The 13,748-nt window shown below is 41.4% G+C and overlaps 2 protein-coding genes across 3 annotated transcripts in view; both read right to left on the bottom strand.

Moving 5' to 3' along the window:
• Nucleotides 1-2,602, bottom strand: part of cep89 (centrosomal protein 89) — a gene marked incomplete at both ends in the record, with an annotated part of 51,445 nt that extends 48,843 nt beyond the window's left edge. The window contains 4 exons of the mRNA XM_079158925.1: nucleotides 525-717; nucleotides 1,222-1,368; nucleotides 1,846-1,952; nucleotides 2,561-2,602. Coding sequence (XP_079015051.1) covers nucleotides 525-717; nucleotides 1,222-1,368; nucleotides 1,846-1,952; nucleotides 2,561-2,602 — 489 coding nt within the window. The remainder of the gene's footprint in view (nucleotides 1-524; nucleotides 718-1,221; nucleotides 1,369-1,845; nucleotides 1,953-2,560) is intronic.
• A 1,421-nt stretch (nucleotides 2,603-4,023) lies between these two features.
• rhpn2 (rhophilin, Rho GTPase binding protein 2) overlaps nucleotides 4,024-13,748 on the bottom strand; it is a 28,521-nt gene continuing 18,796 nt past the window's right edge. The window contains exons 8-15 of one of the 2 annotated variants that reach the window (XM_079161430.1): nucleotides 13,052-13,239; nucleotides 12,722-12,878; nucleotides 11,299-11,418; nucleotides 10,909-11,103; nucleotides 10,416-10,492; nucleotides 8,080-8,226; nucleotides 6,855-7,010; nucleotides 4,024-6,389 (exon numbers count right to left, since the gene is read on the bottom strand). In XM_079161430.1, the coding sequence (XP_079017556.1) occupies nucleotides 6,126-6,389; nucleotides 6,855-7,010; nucleotides 8,080-8,226; nucleotides 10,416-10,492; nucleotides 10,909-11,103; nucleotides 11,299-11,418; nucleotides 12,722-12,878; nucleotides 13,052-13,239 (1,304 nt within the window). In that variant the 3' untranslated portion in view covers nucleotides 4,024-6,125. The remainder of the gene's footprint in view (nucleotides 6,390-6,854; nucleotides 7,011-8,079; nucleotides 8,227-10,415; nucleotides 10,493-10,908; nucleotides 11,104-11,298; nucleotides 11,419-12,721; nucleotides 12,879-13,051; nucleotides 13,240-13,748) is intronic. The other variant, XM_079161431.1, reaches the window with a different exon arrangement.

Here is a 13,748-nt window from a genome sequence, read left to right as displayed (position 1 = left end):
GACTAAACTTTACAAATCTTCTCTACAGTACGAGGCTCAATAGATTACGTTACCTTTATTCTGTGTGAAACTGTGCCTCCCAGTGGATCAGACTGGTGTCACAACAACAAACAAACTGAACCAAGTATAAAAGTATTTGAGAAAGGATACTTATCGTCCCTCAACGCAAAATTTCAGAAGCAGATATTCTGACTTGTCACAGCAGGAACCATACCACTACCATAATATTTAGTATTTCAGAAAAAGATTTAGTTTGTCCCAAAACATAGAATGCCAAAAATGCCAGGATGTCCTCCTGCATCCAGTCGCATTTTGCAGTATGTAAGCCAGCATGCTTCTCTGGCCATTCAGTCCTCTGCGTTGTGGATGTATGAGCAAGAGGGTCAAAGTTCAAGGTGCAATGTAATGAGGAAGTAGTATGTTCCAATTAAATGCATACCCATTCATTATGGTCCCAGACCGAGCAACACTCTAGTCAGAAACTTGCTTACACATAACAATGAGATCGTGCTGTAGAGTCTCACCTTCGGTTTTAGTGGCAGAGAATAGATAGGTTCAGTGAGTACACAATTCTCCTTTCTGTCAAGAGTTTGGTAAACATGTTCCTCCCTGTCCTCCTCACTCTCCACCTCCTCTTCCTTGTCTTCCAACTCCTCCTCTGAGTGGTCAGGGGAGGACAGGCGCGGCCGGCTGCCCAAATCGTCTGACCATCTGTCCCTGAGGAAGGTAATAAAGTAATATCACTATCACTATAACCAAAACAGCTAAATAGAATTCAGCTATCATTCATTCTATTATTTATACTTGTGCTTATTCTTCTGTGATGTGAAAAAAATTGCCTTCTATGAGAAGCCTACTTTGAAAATTGCACCAAAAAAAAGAAAGAATTAGAACAGCATAGATGGCTTCTTAAGATAGACATTAACTACCCGTATTCTAAATCTTTTCTTTCATTTTTAAAGGTCACATCTCAAATTTTACAGACATTTATTTTCCTTTATTTCCCCCAAATGTTCTATTGGAAGAGGCTCAAACAATACATTTACTACTCTTCCTTAAAGTAGGCCCAATCGTGTACCACTTTGGCCCATTTTCTACTGTGACACACTTGACAGATACAGCCCCAGGTGAGGTTTAAACTTAGAGAGTCACCTCTTGTAATTAGAATAATTTGTCACAACGCTTGTGATACTACTGATGTATTTGCCAGAGGGAGTTTACCTGATGAAAAGGTCTGTGCTGATGTTTGGTTCAGATATGAAGGACTCTGATTGGCCAGTCTCAGAGAAAGACCTCGGCCGGATGGGGGGGAGGGCCCATGTCTGTCCAGTGAGTGATGAAGACAAGATGGCTGCTGCTAAGGCCGATCTGTAGATGGAAATACGTAATTCATATGAGGAGGGACAGATACTTTGTAATACAAGCACAAGAAATGCTGCTAATCACATCAAAATGTCAAGTCAAACTTTATTATTTCTAATGTTGATATTGATGTGATACACTGTTTGGTAAATGTATGATGATGCTTAGTGATGAATTAATTGATGATGGTTCTGAATTGCAGTGACAATAACAGTGGAGACCAGAATGCAACTCTTCTACAACATGTCAATAATAAGCAAATGTTTGAGGACAACATAGGCTGGTGATACATGCGAGTACATTTTTGAGAATCAAGATCTACAAAGATGCATCATAGAGTTAAAGTTAAAGTACGGAAAAGGATCTGAGATGAATCACTGGCTAGTTTACAGAACAGTCATAAGAAGAAGAAGAAGAAGAAGAAGAAGAAGAAGAAGAAGAAGAACACAGCGAAATGAAAGGAGGTTGGAGGTTGTTAGGTACCTGGGTCTCTCGGGTGAGGGGTTTGGGCTGCGTGGGGGCGGGGTACGAGGCACAGCAGGCTTGGGAGCAATGGAGGCAGCAGGGATCAAACCATGAGCTATATGCTTCTACACAACGTGCACAAAGGAGGGTTAGAGAGAGGGTTAGCATCACATAGACGGACATTAACACACACAATGTGGGACAATGGTTGAGGAGAGTTTCAGTTAGTAACGTTACATTAAATCATTGTTTCACATCCACACTGACGAAAAACAAAGAGGCTAACGTCACAAAGGTGGAAAGGATGACTACAGAATCACAACATGACCACTTGATAAACGAGATACCAAACACTGAAGTATTCAAACAGCCTGTTCTATTGGCCACAATGTGTCCAGTATTCAGCGGTCAATAGTACTTTAACTGCCTTTCTAAATAATAGCAGAGATGATAAATCCCTCATTTTACTCGCTGTTTTAATGTTGGTCAACAATATGAATACAATTACACCACTTGACGTATTAACGTTACGAAACGGGTATTATCAAACGCTAGCTTAAACATTTCTGAAATATCTAACGTTAGCCTAACTTCTGCTAAGGTTAACCAAAGGTATCTAACAGCTAATTAAACGCTAGGTTAGTGTTAGCTAAATTACCCCCCAAAAAAAGCACATTTCGCTAGTTAGAAATTAAACAAGGTCAATTTATTTAATAAGAGACGCTAAACTTACAAACTCGTTGTCTTTCTCCCTCCTGAAGTTGAATTTTAACATAGTGGAAATACGTGCTGGACACTTGTTTCAATAACGTTAGCTAAAGTTATCTTTCAGTTTAGGCAAACAGCTTGACTTGTTTAGTCTTAATAGCATAAGAAATGGTTTCATGCCACTGCCATTGTGTTTCAAATTATCTTTCCTCTTTTACCCTAAAACGATAAAGAAAAGTAAGCAAGCTAACAGTGTTCAACAGGCTGCCTGTTTGCAGAAGATTTCTCGTATCTAGACGCTTCACCACAAGACGACACCTTTCTACAAAAGTAGTGCTGATTGGTTAACAGTGAGGAGAGCAGCCAATCAGTGACTAGTATGATTCACCTAGCAACGACGTCCTTACCGACAAGCGGCCACTCCGACAGGGGGCGATGTCGTTCCATTTAATAATCAACTGTCGCCTCCTGTCTCTAAACATTATGGTTGCTGTAAAATTACTTCTTAATTCATTCTTTCTTTCTTGATAAAGCAACAAAATAAGTTATCATGAATACAATGTACAGCAAACTTTAAATTGAATGTGTCGACTAAAATAACATTTAAGCAATACCTGTTTAAAGTATACTTCACATGACAGCCACTCAAGTTTGTCTTCCATCCAGTCCACTTTGTCAGTTCAATATAGCTCCAAAACTTTGGTTATACACAATAATGATGATCATGGGCACTACCTTGCAAACTTCAAACAAATATTTTCATATTTATCGCGACTGATTAATAGAATTAAGGTTTTCCAAACATGAACAGATCTCCATCTAGTTTCGACACTCACCTGCACTGTGCAGGGTGATTGCAATAATATACTTTTTTTTAAACGTGTATTTTCAGCCCTCTTTTGAAAATAAATCAGCTGAAAATTTGTTTTCTCAAGTGCTGACCTTTGCCCCTAAGAACGGTGGAAGTGAAAATCCTATAACCAAAAGTCAACAGATGTGATTCCTGCCAATATACATCTTTCCTGTTAAAACAAATCTAAATACAGGAGAGAATTTGAGCTTAGGGAAACTAATTTTCAAAGTTCAAAGGTATGAGAATATACAATCAGCGCTTTCTTTTCTGCCCAATGCCCTAACACACACAAAACACACAGATGAGTGCCAAGCTATTGCCCAAAGACCATGAATGGTATGGGTGAATACAGACTTGATGGGTAAAACTTAATCACATGGTGTTTTTCTTCTGTTTCCATGAAGGCAGATTAGGATGTCATGTGACCCCAGGCCAGACTCCCATCGGTCACAAACCCATGAGTGTTGACTTAGTGTGTGTTGGCTCACTGAGGGCTGTGTTCAAACTTCATTCCAGTCATTCCCAACCTGCTTGGTAGCTTCAATCACTGAGATACACAGAACCACAAATATATGTACTGTATATATTTTTTTTAAAAAGAAAAAAGAAAATCCAGGAAAATTAGTTTTGTCCCCTTCTTTTATTGAGATTTCAGTTTATACATATGACACAAAGACTTACAGACAAGGCATTCACACCACAGTTGCTATGCAGTACAAAGTTCAGGGAGAGAAGCGAAGGCAACCTGAGACCTTCAGGAGAACAGGTACCATCACCCTCTGCATAGACCAAGGCGTTTAGGATCCCTATGCACGTGAAATCCTCTGTAAGCACTTATATCAATTAATTACTGCACTTCTTTGTTACACACTTATTGTGACATTTTCCTTCATGAGTATGAGCATAAATGGCACTTAAGACACCACATTAGGTAAACAGAGACAGTTAAGATCTACATCTTCTCAGTATTACTGTTTAAAAACATTTACATTTTAAAATAGCTTTCCATTGACAAATTGTACCAGTATATATATAGTTCACCAAAGGATTAAGCAAGGCTAGTAAAATACATTCCTCCAAGAAACCAACCAAGAAATCCAACGTGCAAAAATTCACAACTTGACCATTCACAAACTAATTCTGAAACCTACAAATACAGGTATATATATATATATATATATATATATATATATATATATATAAAATATTTTTTGTGTGTATTTTTGTATTACATAAATAATTTGATTATCAAATGTGTATAAGAATCTACTTTGTAGATAAAGAGATAGTCCAACACTGCAAAGTGTCAGTAAAATGTGGGATATGACTATGTTTATGACAGGTAGAGGCAAATAGCAGAAACCTGAATATGGGCTTTGATCAAAGTCACTGTTGGGTGACCGGCTTTCAAAGTACGATGCAGGAATGTCATCGGCCTGCCCACATTCTTCCCTTCTGGAGGCAAATTAACCTTTTAACTACATCAAGATTCACATTAACACAGAGACACGCAGCTCACGCTCTTCTTACAAATGGACAAACTGCCAGGCGGCAGCAGCACTGATCGAAGAGGGCCAGAACTGGGTAAGATGAGTCAGAATGGCAAATGGCGCATTCTGGCACATCACGGATGTGGAGGCATTTTGGTCTGTGGCATAACTGGTACATCAAGCAAACCTAAAGTACCAATGATTCCATTTAGGTTGCGTCCCAGGCATGGCAGTCAGCAGAAACAATAATCCTCAAAGGCTGTCTCGAAAATGCAAAACTGAAAATAATACAAGGTATGCATGTGATTTTGTTTCTTTAGCAGCTTATGGAACTTTCATTCATCAACTCTCCCCAGACAAAAACAACTGCACAGCACAATTTGTTTTTGCCCTCAGTCACCGTTTTAACATTTCAAGGTTCAAATATCTACATATCTATTTCGAAAATGTATGTATTTCAAACCCCAAAACAACAAATATCGTGGCAATGACCTAATCCTACACATGTACCGTATGAAACACGACCTGTATTGAGGATGCACAGAGAATATAACTGCACAGTGCACAGCTACGTCAGTACACAATGGAACTAACAAGGGACAGCTTAAGCCACAATAAAATTACCCCCTTGCCGTCAAGTTGAAACCGACGCTGGGTGTGTTTGCACAACTTTGTTTTTGAGTCCCTCAATTCGTCCGGCACGTTTCTTCAAGAAAACCTACTGAGATGACAGTTTAACTTAGAGGCCTGTCTCAGTGCTGTGTGTGTGTGTGTGTGTGTGTGTGTGCGTGTGCGTGTGCGTGTGCGTGTGCGTGTGCGTGTGCATATATATATATATAGAGAGACTGGAATGATAACTGCCGTGCTTTTCCCACAGTGCAGTTGTACTGTGCTGTACGCATACTGGCGTGGTACAGAATGATTTCCCATTATGTTTGGTGTGCAGCGCAGATTACTTCAGATACTGTGCTAGGAAGGCGCCCATGTACCAACAATGGCACCTATAGACAGTATTTGGCACAGCCAATTTCCAAGGTAGCAGGCAGAAATGTTATTGTACACTGGTGACATACAAGCTACATAGACTACTGCTCAGTATTCCAGTGGAAACACCAAAGGGAACTGGTACAGTATCATAGCAGCTACAGTATGGGTACAACACAGCACTATATATATATATATAGCCATACTTGGCCTAATACGCATACTGCACGATGCTTGCAGACGGTAGAAAGTCTGCAGCCAGCTCAGTAGAGGGCACTGTCGTGGTTGTAGGAGCTGGAGCTGGGGAACGAGGGACAAGGCTTATTCCAGGGAAGGGCACCGGAGTGGTCAGCTGACGTGGGAAGGCTGAGGGTGCTGGCGCTCTTAAGCCGGTTCTTCAGACCAAAGTTGAGGAAGGATGACTTCTTTGTTACTTTGCGGGACTTCTTGTCGTCATCATCATAGGCCAGACAAATCATGGAGTAGGTCTTAGGCAGGTTTCCGCAGAAGGTGGCACTCTTGGTTGGCTGGACAGAGACATTGAAATAATGAGTCATTGTTTGTTTAATCAAAGAGTTACCCAGGACCCTGTCAGGACCCTGTACAGCCTCGATCAATATATGGGGTTAATAGGTTATCTTTTACCACAGATGTCAATAAATACCCAGAATCACAAACGGTCACTTTCTAACAACAATGGGATGGCCTTTTGACAGACACTGCTTTTTTCTTTTCACCCTATGCATGTCTAGTATTAGTTATGCTGTTTATCCTGATAATTAGGCTACTGGCTCATGAACTATTTCCTACACAATCCAAATATATGTTTTAGGCACTACATCATACCCAAAGATTTTCTCATGTGAAATTTTACAGGTAATTTACCTCGGCCAGAAACACTAAGGAGACATCAGAAATGCTAACTGTGCTGAGCTGATACAAAGACCAATTTTGCCGTCCGGTCGACAGGAGAGAAAAAGGGCATGGCATACCATTTGAGGATTGCTGTCCATTATGCTGACCACCTGGATGTCAATCCCCTCCTCGTTCACATCCTTCAGCAGCCGCATCACATCGCTCACGCTCATCCATTTGCAATCTGTGTCGCCCACAGCAACAATGTAGTCCCCCTCTTTCAGACCGTCAGCCTGGAAAGATATGAAGAAGAGCAGGAGTCAGAGAGGAAGAGCAGGAGTCAGAGAGGAGGGCCAGTGAAATGTCCTAAAGCTGCAGCTGACAGTAAATATTAACAGGGTTTACTTGAATGGCGACCAAGTCAGGTTCACCTACTTTCCTTCAACACCCTGGTGGCAGTCGGGATCAGTAGAGAAAACACTGAGGTTTAGTTGCTAGCAATGTTTTTTTACAGCAGGACAAACACACGTGTGTGTGTGTGTGTGTGTGTGTGTGTGTGTGTGTGTGTGTGTGTGTGTGTGTGTGTGTGTGTGTGTGTGTGTGTGTGTGTGTGTGTGTTTACCAGAGCACAGTATTTCATAGCTGTGGGAAGTCTTATCTACATGAGCTCAGCTATTTCTGTCTGATAACTTGATCTGTGTTCACCAGAGGCAGATCCGGAGAATCAGCCAGTTCCAGAATAAATCCTAGTAAATGCAGTATTAAAAAGTTATAAAAAGTTTGGCCTAGTTAGACTTATGTAATACTACTAATCTGATTCTCTGCATAGCCCGCAGGACCTAATAATTCTCTGCTCTTTGTCAGCACCTCTCAATGAGCTGTCGGACTGAAAAGGATTGCAGAGAGTAAATACTCTCTGAATCTTAATTAAATTAGTAGCCAGAGTGACTGTAGGGGTGGAGGGAGCACCTCTAAACACTCTTTAAAGCTGAATCCTGGTTAGGTTTAGAGAATTACGTTATCTAATCCAAGGTTCTCTGAGCAAATAACACTCTCATATACAAGGACATTGTATATGAGCAAGCATGACATTTCAAGCGGTTAGTTCCCCCTCAAACAAAGTCACTCCCCGCTAGTTAATCCTGTTGCAGGGAGTTAATATTGAGCAACCACGGCTTTTGTTAAAATGTAACTTGGCAGCACTTCAGGTACTACACATGCCCCCTGAAATATCTTCTGTGCTTAAAAGAACATAGTTTGTGTGCAGGCCTATCTTTATTCCATACTGACGTTAATAGAAACCAAATGCTGGCTGCAAAATAGCAGATCGATCTTCCTGTTTTCATCCAAAAAATAACTTACAGCAGCTGGGCAGAGGGGGTCCAACGAAACCACCTGGACAGGTGATTCTCCTTTCAGGGTGAAGCCCAGATCTTTGTCTTCTGGGAGAAGTTTTATTGTCCGTGGGGCTGTCCACCGCTGCTTGGCTGAGAAGACTGACAGAGGGCCCTGAATGGAGACAGTGTGGGGATGCTGGAGTCAATATGGTGAATAATAATAACTAGAATGATTATAATAATACATTATGATAGTATGTTTACTTTCTTTCTTTACTTTTTGAATAAATAAATGAACCTGTCGTACCGTTTTATATCTGGTCATGACATGTTTCTCCCAAATAGGCTGCACATACAGCAGCATTGTTTACTGTGGTTACCCTGGTTACTGCAGCAGGAAAAGGCATATACTCTACTAGTTCTATCGAAAATGTTAACCAGCCCTAGAAATAATAAACAGTTGTTTGTCACCGATGTCTAAACTAATGCAATGAGAGACTACGATGGGCTAGTTAAACATCTTTAGACTGGGACAGTGACTCGGTATTTAACAGTCAACACAGGAAGCACAAAGCAAGAGGCTTTGACGTAGGATGACCCAAAAGTCATAGCTGGCTCATGAACATGTCTGATTGGATGTTATGCGAACTCAGAAAACACGATCCGTCGCATCAGGTCAATTCCGTAAAGCGGCCACTCTAAAGGAAACTGTGTAGGCCATTCACGCCACACAGGCTTTTCAGCCTTTGCCACCTTTGTCTATATTTAAACGATCAATCTCTCGCACATCGGTCCCTTTTTTTTCACATTTCCTTTTGCAAAGGGCATGCAATCCTCACGGTGTTCTCTTCAACAAAGAGATGCATATGAAAAAAAGATTCTCAACACACTGAACATGTTACTTCTGTCTATTTAGTCGTATCTTCCATACTGTACAGGTATAGCTGCATGACGAAACTATGGCTGTAATTATCGATTCATTCTATTTAATAGGTTATTATAAAGATGTCCTCATTGAAACGTATTAAAACCATCATTTTTGATCCCACGGCCATTACAGCGTAAAATCATGCTTTCTATTACATTAGGCTTTTAATTTAGAGACCGGGTTTCAAAATGGTAATATTTACTTTTGTCCACCCGACTGAGCTATTTTCTCATGTTTTCCCTGTTGGCCAAATACAATATATATTTTTCTGGTTTCTACTGTATTATAGGTCACTGCAGTGTTTGATGCAATGCATCAAAAACAGTGTTGTTACTTATCATTGACATATCACAGACACATATGAATCCCCCTAGCATTCAATCTTTGTGGAGGTTTTTTTGTTCTCTAAGGAAAGGGATGCACAAGTGATAAATCAACCGTACTGTGAAAGCAATCATATTTATAAAATGACTTAAATAATGAATCATTTAAAACTGTCAGTTACTTCTTTCCCATTGATCATTTCAACATTAGTTATAATTGAACACAAATATGTCCTACTTTTAATTGAAGGCAAACAAGTCCTAATTTTTAGTAGCTATCTCCTATTAATACACTTCTTATCTAATGGGAAAATCTCTCCTCCACAATAAATCCTATGTAACAGCAAGATGATGCCTCTCCGCGCGCTCCCTTAATGCTATCGCCGTGGTGATTGTACGGTGAGATTGTGCTGGATTTAACTTTTCAATCTCGTTTTCTCTGTGGCTCCAAAAGGATTTGAGTCTTGTTGCAAAGACTGTTGTAAAATCCAACCTAGTTCTTCACTAGTTTGGATGTTACAACAGGAACCGCAGAGGTACTTATTCACAGAGACTCCTTCTGTTGTCTGGGAGCGTCAGCTCTGACCATTGACCTCCTTACCAATCATTTGCATCCACGTTGTTTTCTTGTCTGGAAATTTAAGTTGTTTTTTTTTAGTAATAGTAAACTAGTTGAAAAAAACAAAAGGACTCTCAGTTGAATGCCTCTTTCAGAGGACACAAACAGAAGGTTGCAGTTATATTGACAGAGGATGCCAGTGCCCCTCTCCCTTCCACCACCATGACAATAAAGCAAGGGTCCGAGCCCCTCTCTCCATGGTTAGTGTTAGTTGTGCATTTGTTGCTATGGATGAATGTCCAGGAGGCTTTGGAAACAAGATCAGACTTTGGATTGTCTCCTGCTCAAATGTGCCAAAGCCTCCAGGAGACTCACCCTTGGTTGGTTGTATTCAGATTTGACAAGAAAAAAAATACACTCTGGGTGTTAATAGAATAAGTGCACTTAAAAACACAAATCCAGAGCCATTTCATGTCACTTGATGAATAAACAGACCGTGATGTACAAGAAAAACAGCAATGTGAGTGGAAGAGTATTAGTAACCCACATACCAGCCTCTGGAAGAAGTCTGTGACTTTCACCTTTGTGGTTGCGGGAACCTCCATCTCTGCTTTGTGCTCTGTTTTAGCTACGGGAAAAAGGGAGGGAAAAACAGCGGTTAGTCTACACTGTTTATTGTCACAACCACATTTCAACTGGTGCCATGTTGAGAGCAGCGGACAGGGAGTTAGCAGTGTAAACATTACATCACCTGTACCTGAAAGAAATGTCACTTATCACAGCTGATTGCAGCAGGTGTGGTACAAAACACTGCAGTCTTTTTTTTTTTTCATACACCAGCCGTTTCCTGAGAGACGAACCTCACAAATGAACACATTGGTCCAGCTGGACTCTGGCGTCATTTGTGGAGGGTTTGTTGTGGTGACACTGAGGTGACTGGTTAGTTTCTATGTCAACCACAGGAAGGATAGCTGTCACCTAAGAGACTCAAATAAACGCCACAATTCTTCCAATTCTTCTCATTTAAAAACATTTAAGACTCACAGATGATGTCTGGGGCCTCTATGTAGTCCGTGAACTCCTCCTCGTCTTCATTTTCACTGCACTTGTTGAGCGAGCGCTGGTGACTGGCTCTCAAAATGTCCTGCAAGACCTCCAGCTTGTTCAAGTGATGGCACAAACTATAGATCCTTAGAGCCTCCTCGTGACCCAGTATGGCCCGACGAATGTGTGCTTTACCTGGAGGGGGGGGGGGGTGAAGAATTGGCCATTGGGTGGATGAGGAGAGGTGGATAGGGTAGAGAAGGAGCGAATCAGAGAATAAAGAGGAAAGAAGAGGGTCAGAGATGAACAGGGGAAAGTCAGTTCTGGCGCTATTGGCAGTACTGTGCTCCATTGTCTTCATTTGCGCTCAGCCAACGTGCTCGCTCTTACCGATGCGTTCGCGTTCATCTTTCTTTTTCAGGATGTCAAGAGGAGAGCGTCCTTCAGGAAGGCGATCATAGACCTGTGACAGCGTCTTCTCCTGCTGGTCCTCATCGTCACTGAGACCCACTGAACGCACAGACAGAATCAATGTTAACATGAATAGACTGAACCGTTCTCTCCCACCAAGATCGTCTGAAAACAAATGGCCATTATTGCTTTGCAGTTGATCTGTTCGCTACAGCAATCTTCACTCTGTCCTGCTTTGTTAATTGCTCTATTCTCCTCATTCGCACAGGAATCTGTTAATGAGCTGCCAAACTCAAAGCCGCTTCGCTCCGTTGTTCCTCCATTCAGTCGTGCCCCATTCATAGCACTGGCTAAGAACTATGACCGTTCACTGGAAACTAGATATAATCTGCTGCATTTTGTTTTCAGTTTAATCTCTCCTAAAGTGCATTTGTTAAGGTGTACTAAGAAAGCAAAATGATAAAAACAAGACCGCAACAATGTCAAAAATAATGGCAAGCCATCAAGAACTAAGGCAGTATGACACTAAATTAGTAACAGCAATGCTGGAGGGTTTGTATTCCCTTACAAAACATCCTTCACCTCGTCTCTCACCCAGTGGCTGGCTCTCTCTTGATTATACACAGCATTACGAGGCTACATAACTGTAATCCTCCAGCAGTCTACAGTACATCCACTCGATTTGAACTCACTCCAACCATCTGTCTTTTCCCCTCATTCTCCCTCTCTGCCCATCCTGCCACTGAGTTCCTGGAAACTTGTCCATGGGTTTTGGATGCGTGTGCGTGTCTCTAAATAGCCGTTATGTAATAGCATTGTGGCTGGCTGTGGTTCAGTCCGGCCATCTGACATGACCAACCCAGTGGCCCATACAGCACTTTAAGAGAAGGATCAGGTTTTCCAGGGTGTTCAAAAGTCTCATTACACCAATCCCAGAATTGGTTCACACCTCAGCAGCCAACAGCCAGACTAACACCATAGAACTAGTCGTTTCAAACTGTGGATGTTGTTTATGACGAGAGTGGATACAACTTTGTGGCCATAAACTCCACCTGTGTTGTTGTCAAAAAGAAGCAGGGTAACATTTGATTTGTGGCGACTTTGCCACTAGCTATAGGATTATTAAACAACTTTGTGTTACAGTATGTCTGTGAAGAGCACACCTGTCTCTATTTTGCATCTAGTGCACTAGATGCAAATTTCAGTGCATTGCAAAAACAGAGTCCTGCTATGACAGTAGTGCTTCTCATCAGAAATAATAACAGCTTGCATGCTTGTGAAATATAGAATTACTAGCAAATAATAGATGCATGGTGACATTATCTCCTTTTTTCAGTTCAACCTTCTCTTTTTTCACGTGAAATCTGTGTGAAAATGATTAACATCTCTCAGGTTTTCTTACACTGGTGGTCCAGGAGTGCTGAGGCTACAAAGTAGTGTGCCATGGAGCGGTAGTGGTTGGTTTTGACTTGCGACATGGTGGACCAGAAGAACGGAACATTGTCTTTGATTGGCGTCTGGATCATGGACTGGTGGACTTGGTCGTAGATTTCTGACACCTGGCAGGACAAGGAGGGTAAAGTTACTGAGAGGACATTAACAGCACTGATCAGAAGTGAGGAATCAGACTGCGGTGACATTATTACTTTGCCTACAGTATATCCACAGCGAAAGAAACAATACACTGCCTAAATGATGTGAGGACTGTGTGGGTGTCTTAGCTGCCTTTTACCTTTGCAGCCTCCTGGGCCATTTTCATGAGGGAATGGAACTGGTTTCGGATTCCAGGCAGCGCAGTCTTCTCAAACAGGCACTCCTGAGCCTGAGCAAGTATCATCCGGATCAACATACTGAGCATGGCTGGGCTCATGTCGTAGCTGGGAGTGTGGGTGAACGTCTCCTTCAGGTGGTTCAGGATTCCTGGGGGAGAACGAGAGGTCAGCACAGCTCGACACCAAACTATTCATTTTCATTTTCTGTACCCAGACTTTCCCAGCTTGTCTGGCAATCTGAACTAAAGATCATTCGGTGAGCGTTAGAATTTGATTAATGGGACTCTGCAGACTAAGAATTTCTAATTGTTTGTGTTTTGTTTGTGATTTTAAGACCCTTTGTCTTTAGGACAGGGAATTACACGTCTTTTATCTTCATTATCTCCATAGTGAAGTTAGTAAATAACAAAAGGCCCTTTGATGTAATCCCAGCAGAATATCTCATTTACAACCAACATCTTAATGATAATTTCAGATTGTTTTCGTGCATTCTGTGTTATGAAACGTAGCCCCTCAACACTCAACGAGTTACTCTAAAAGTGGTAGTTGGTACTACAAGTAGTAGTGCTGTGCTGATAGTACAGTTAAGGGTAACAGTGAATATTCATGGGCAATGAACTCAAATAGTTTATTTGGGAGAGGCATATGGTTTAGTTG

Source organism: Pholis gunnellus (genome assembly GCF_910591455.1).
Source record: "Pholis gunnellus genome assembly, chromosome: 1".
Lineage (NCBI taxonomy): Eukaryota > Metazoa > Chordata > Actinopteri > Perciformes > Pholidae > Pholis > Pholis gunnellus.
This window is presented reverse-complemented; position numbering and strand designations above follow the sequence as displayed.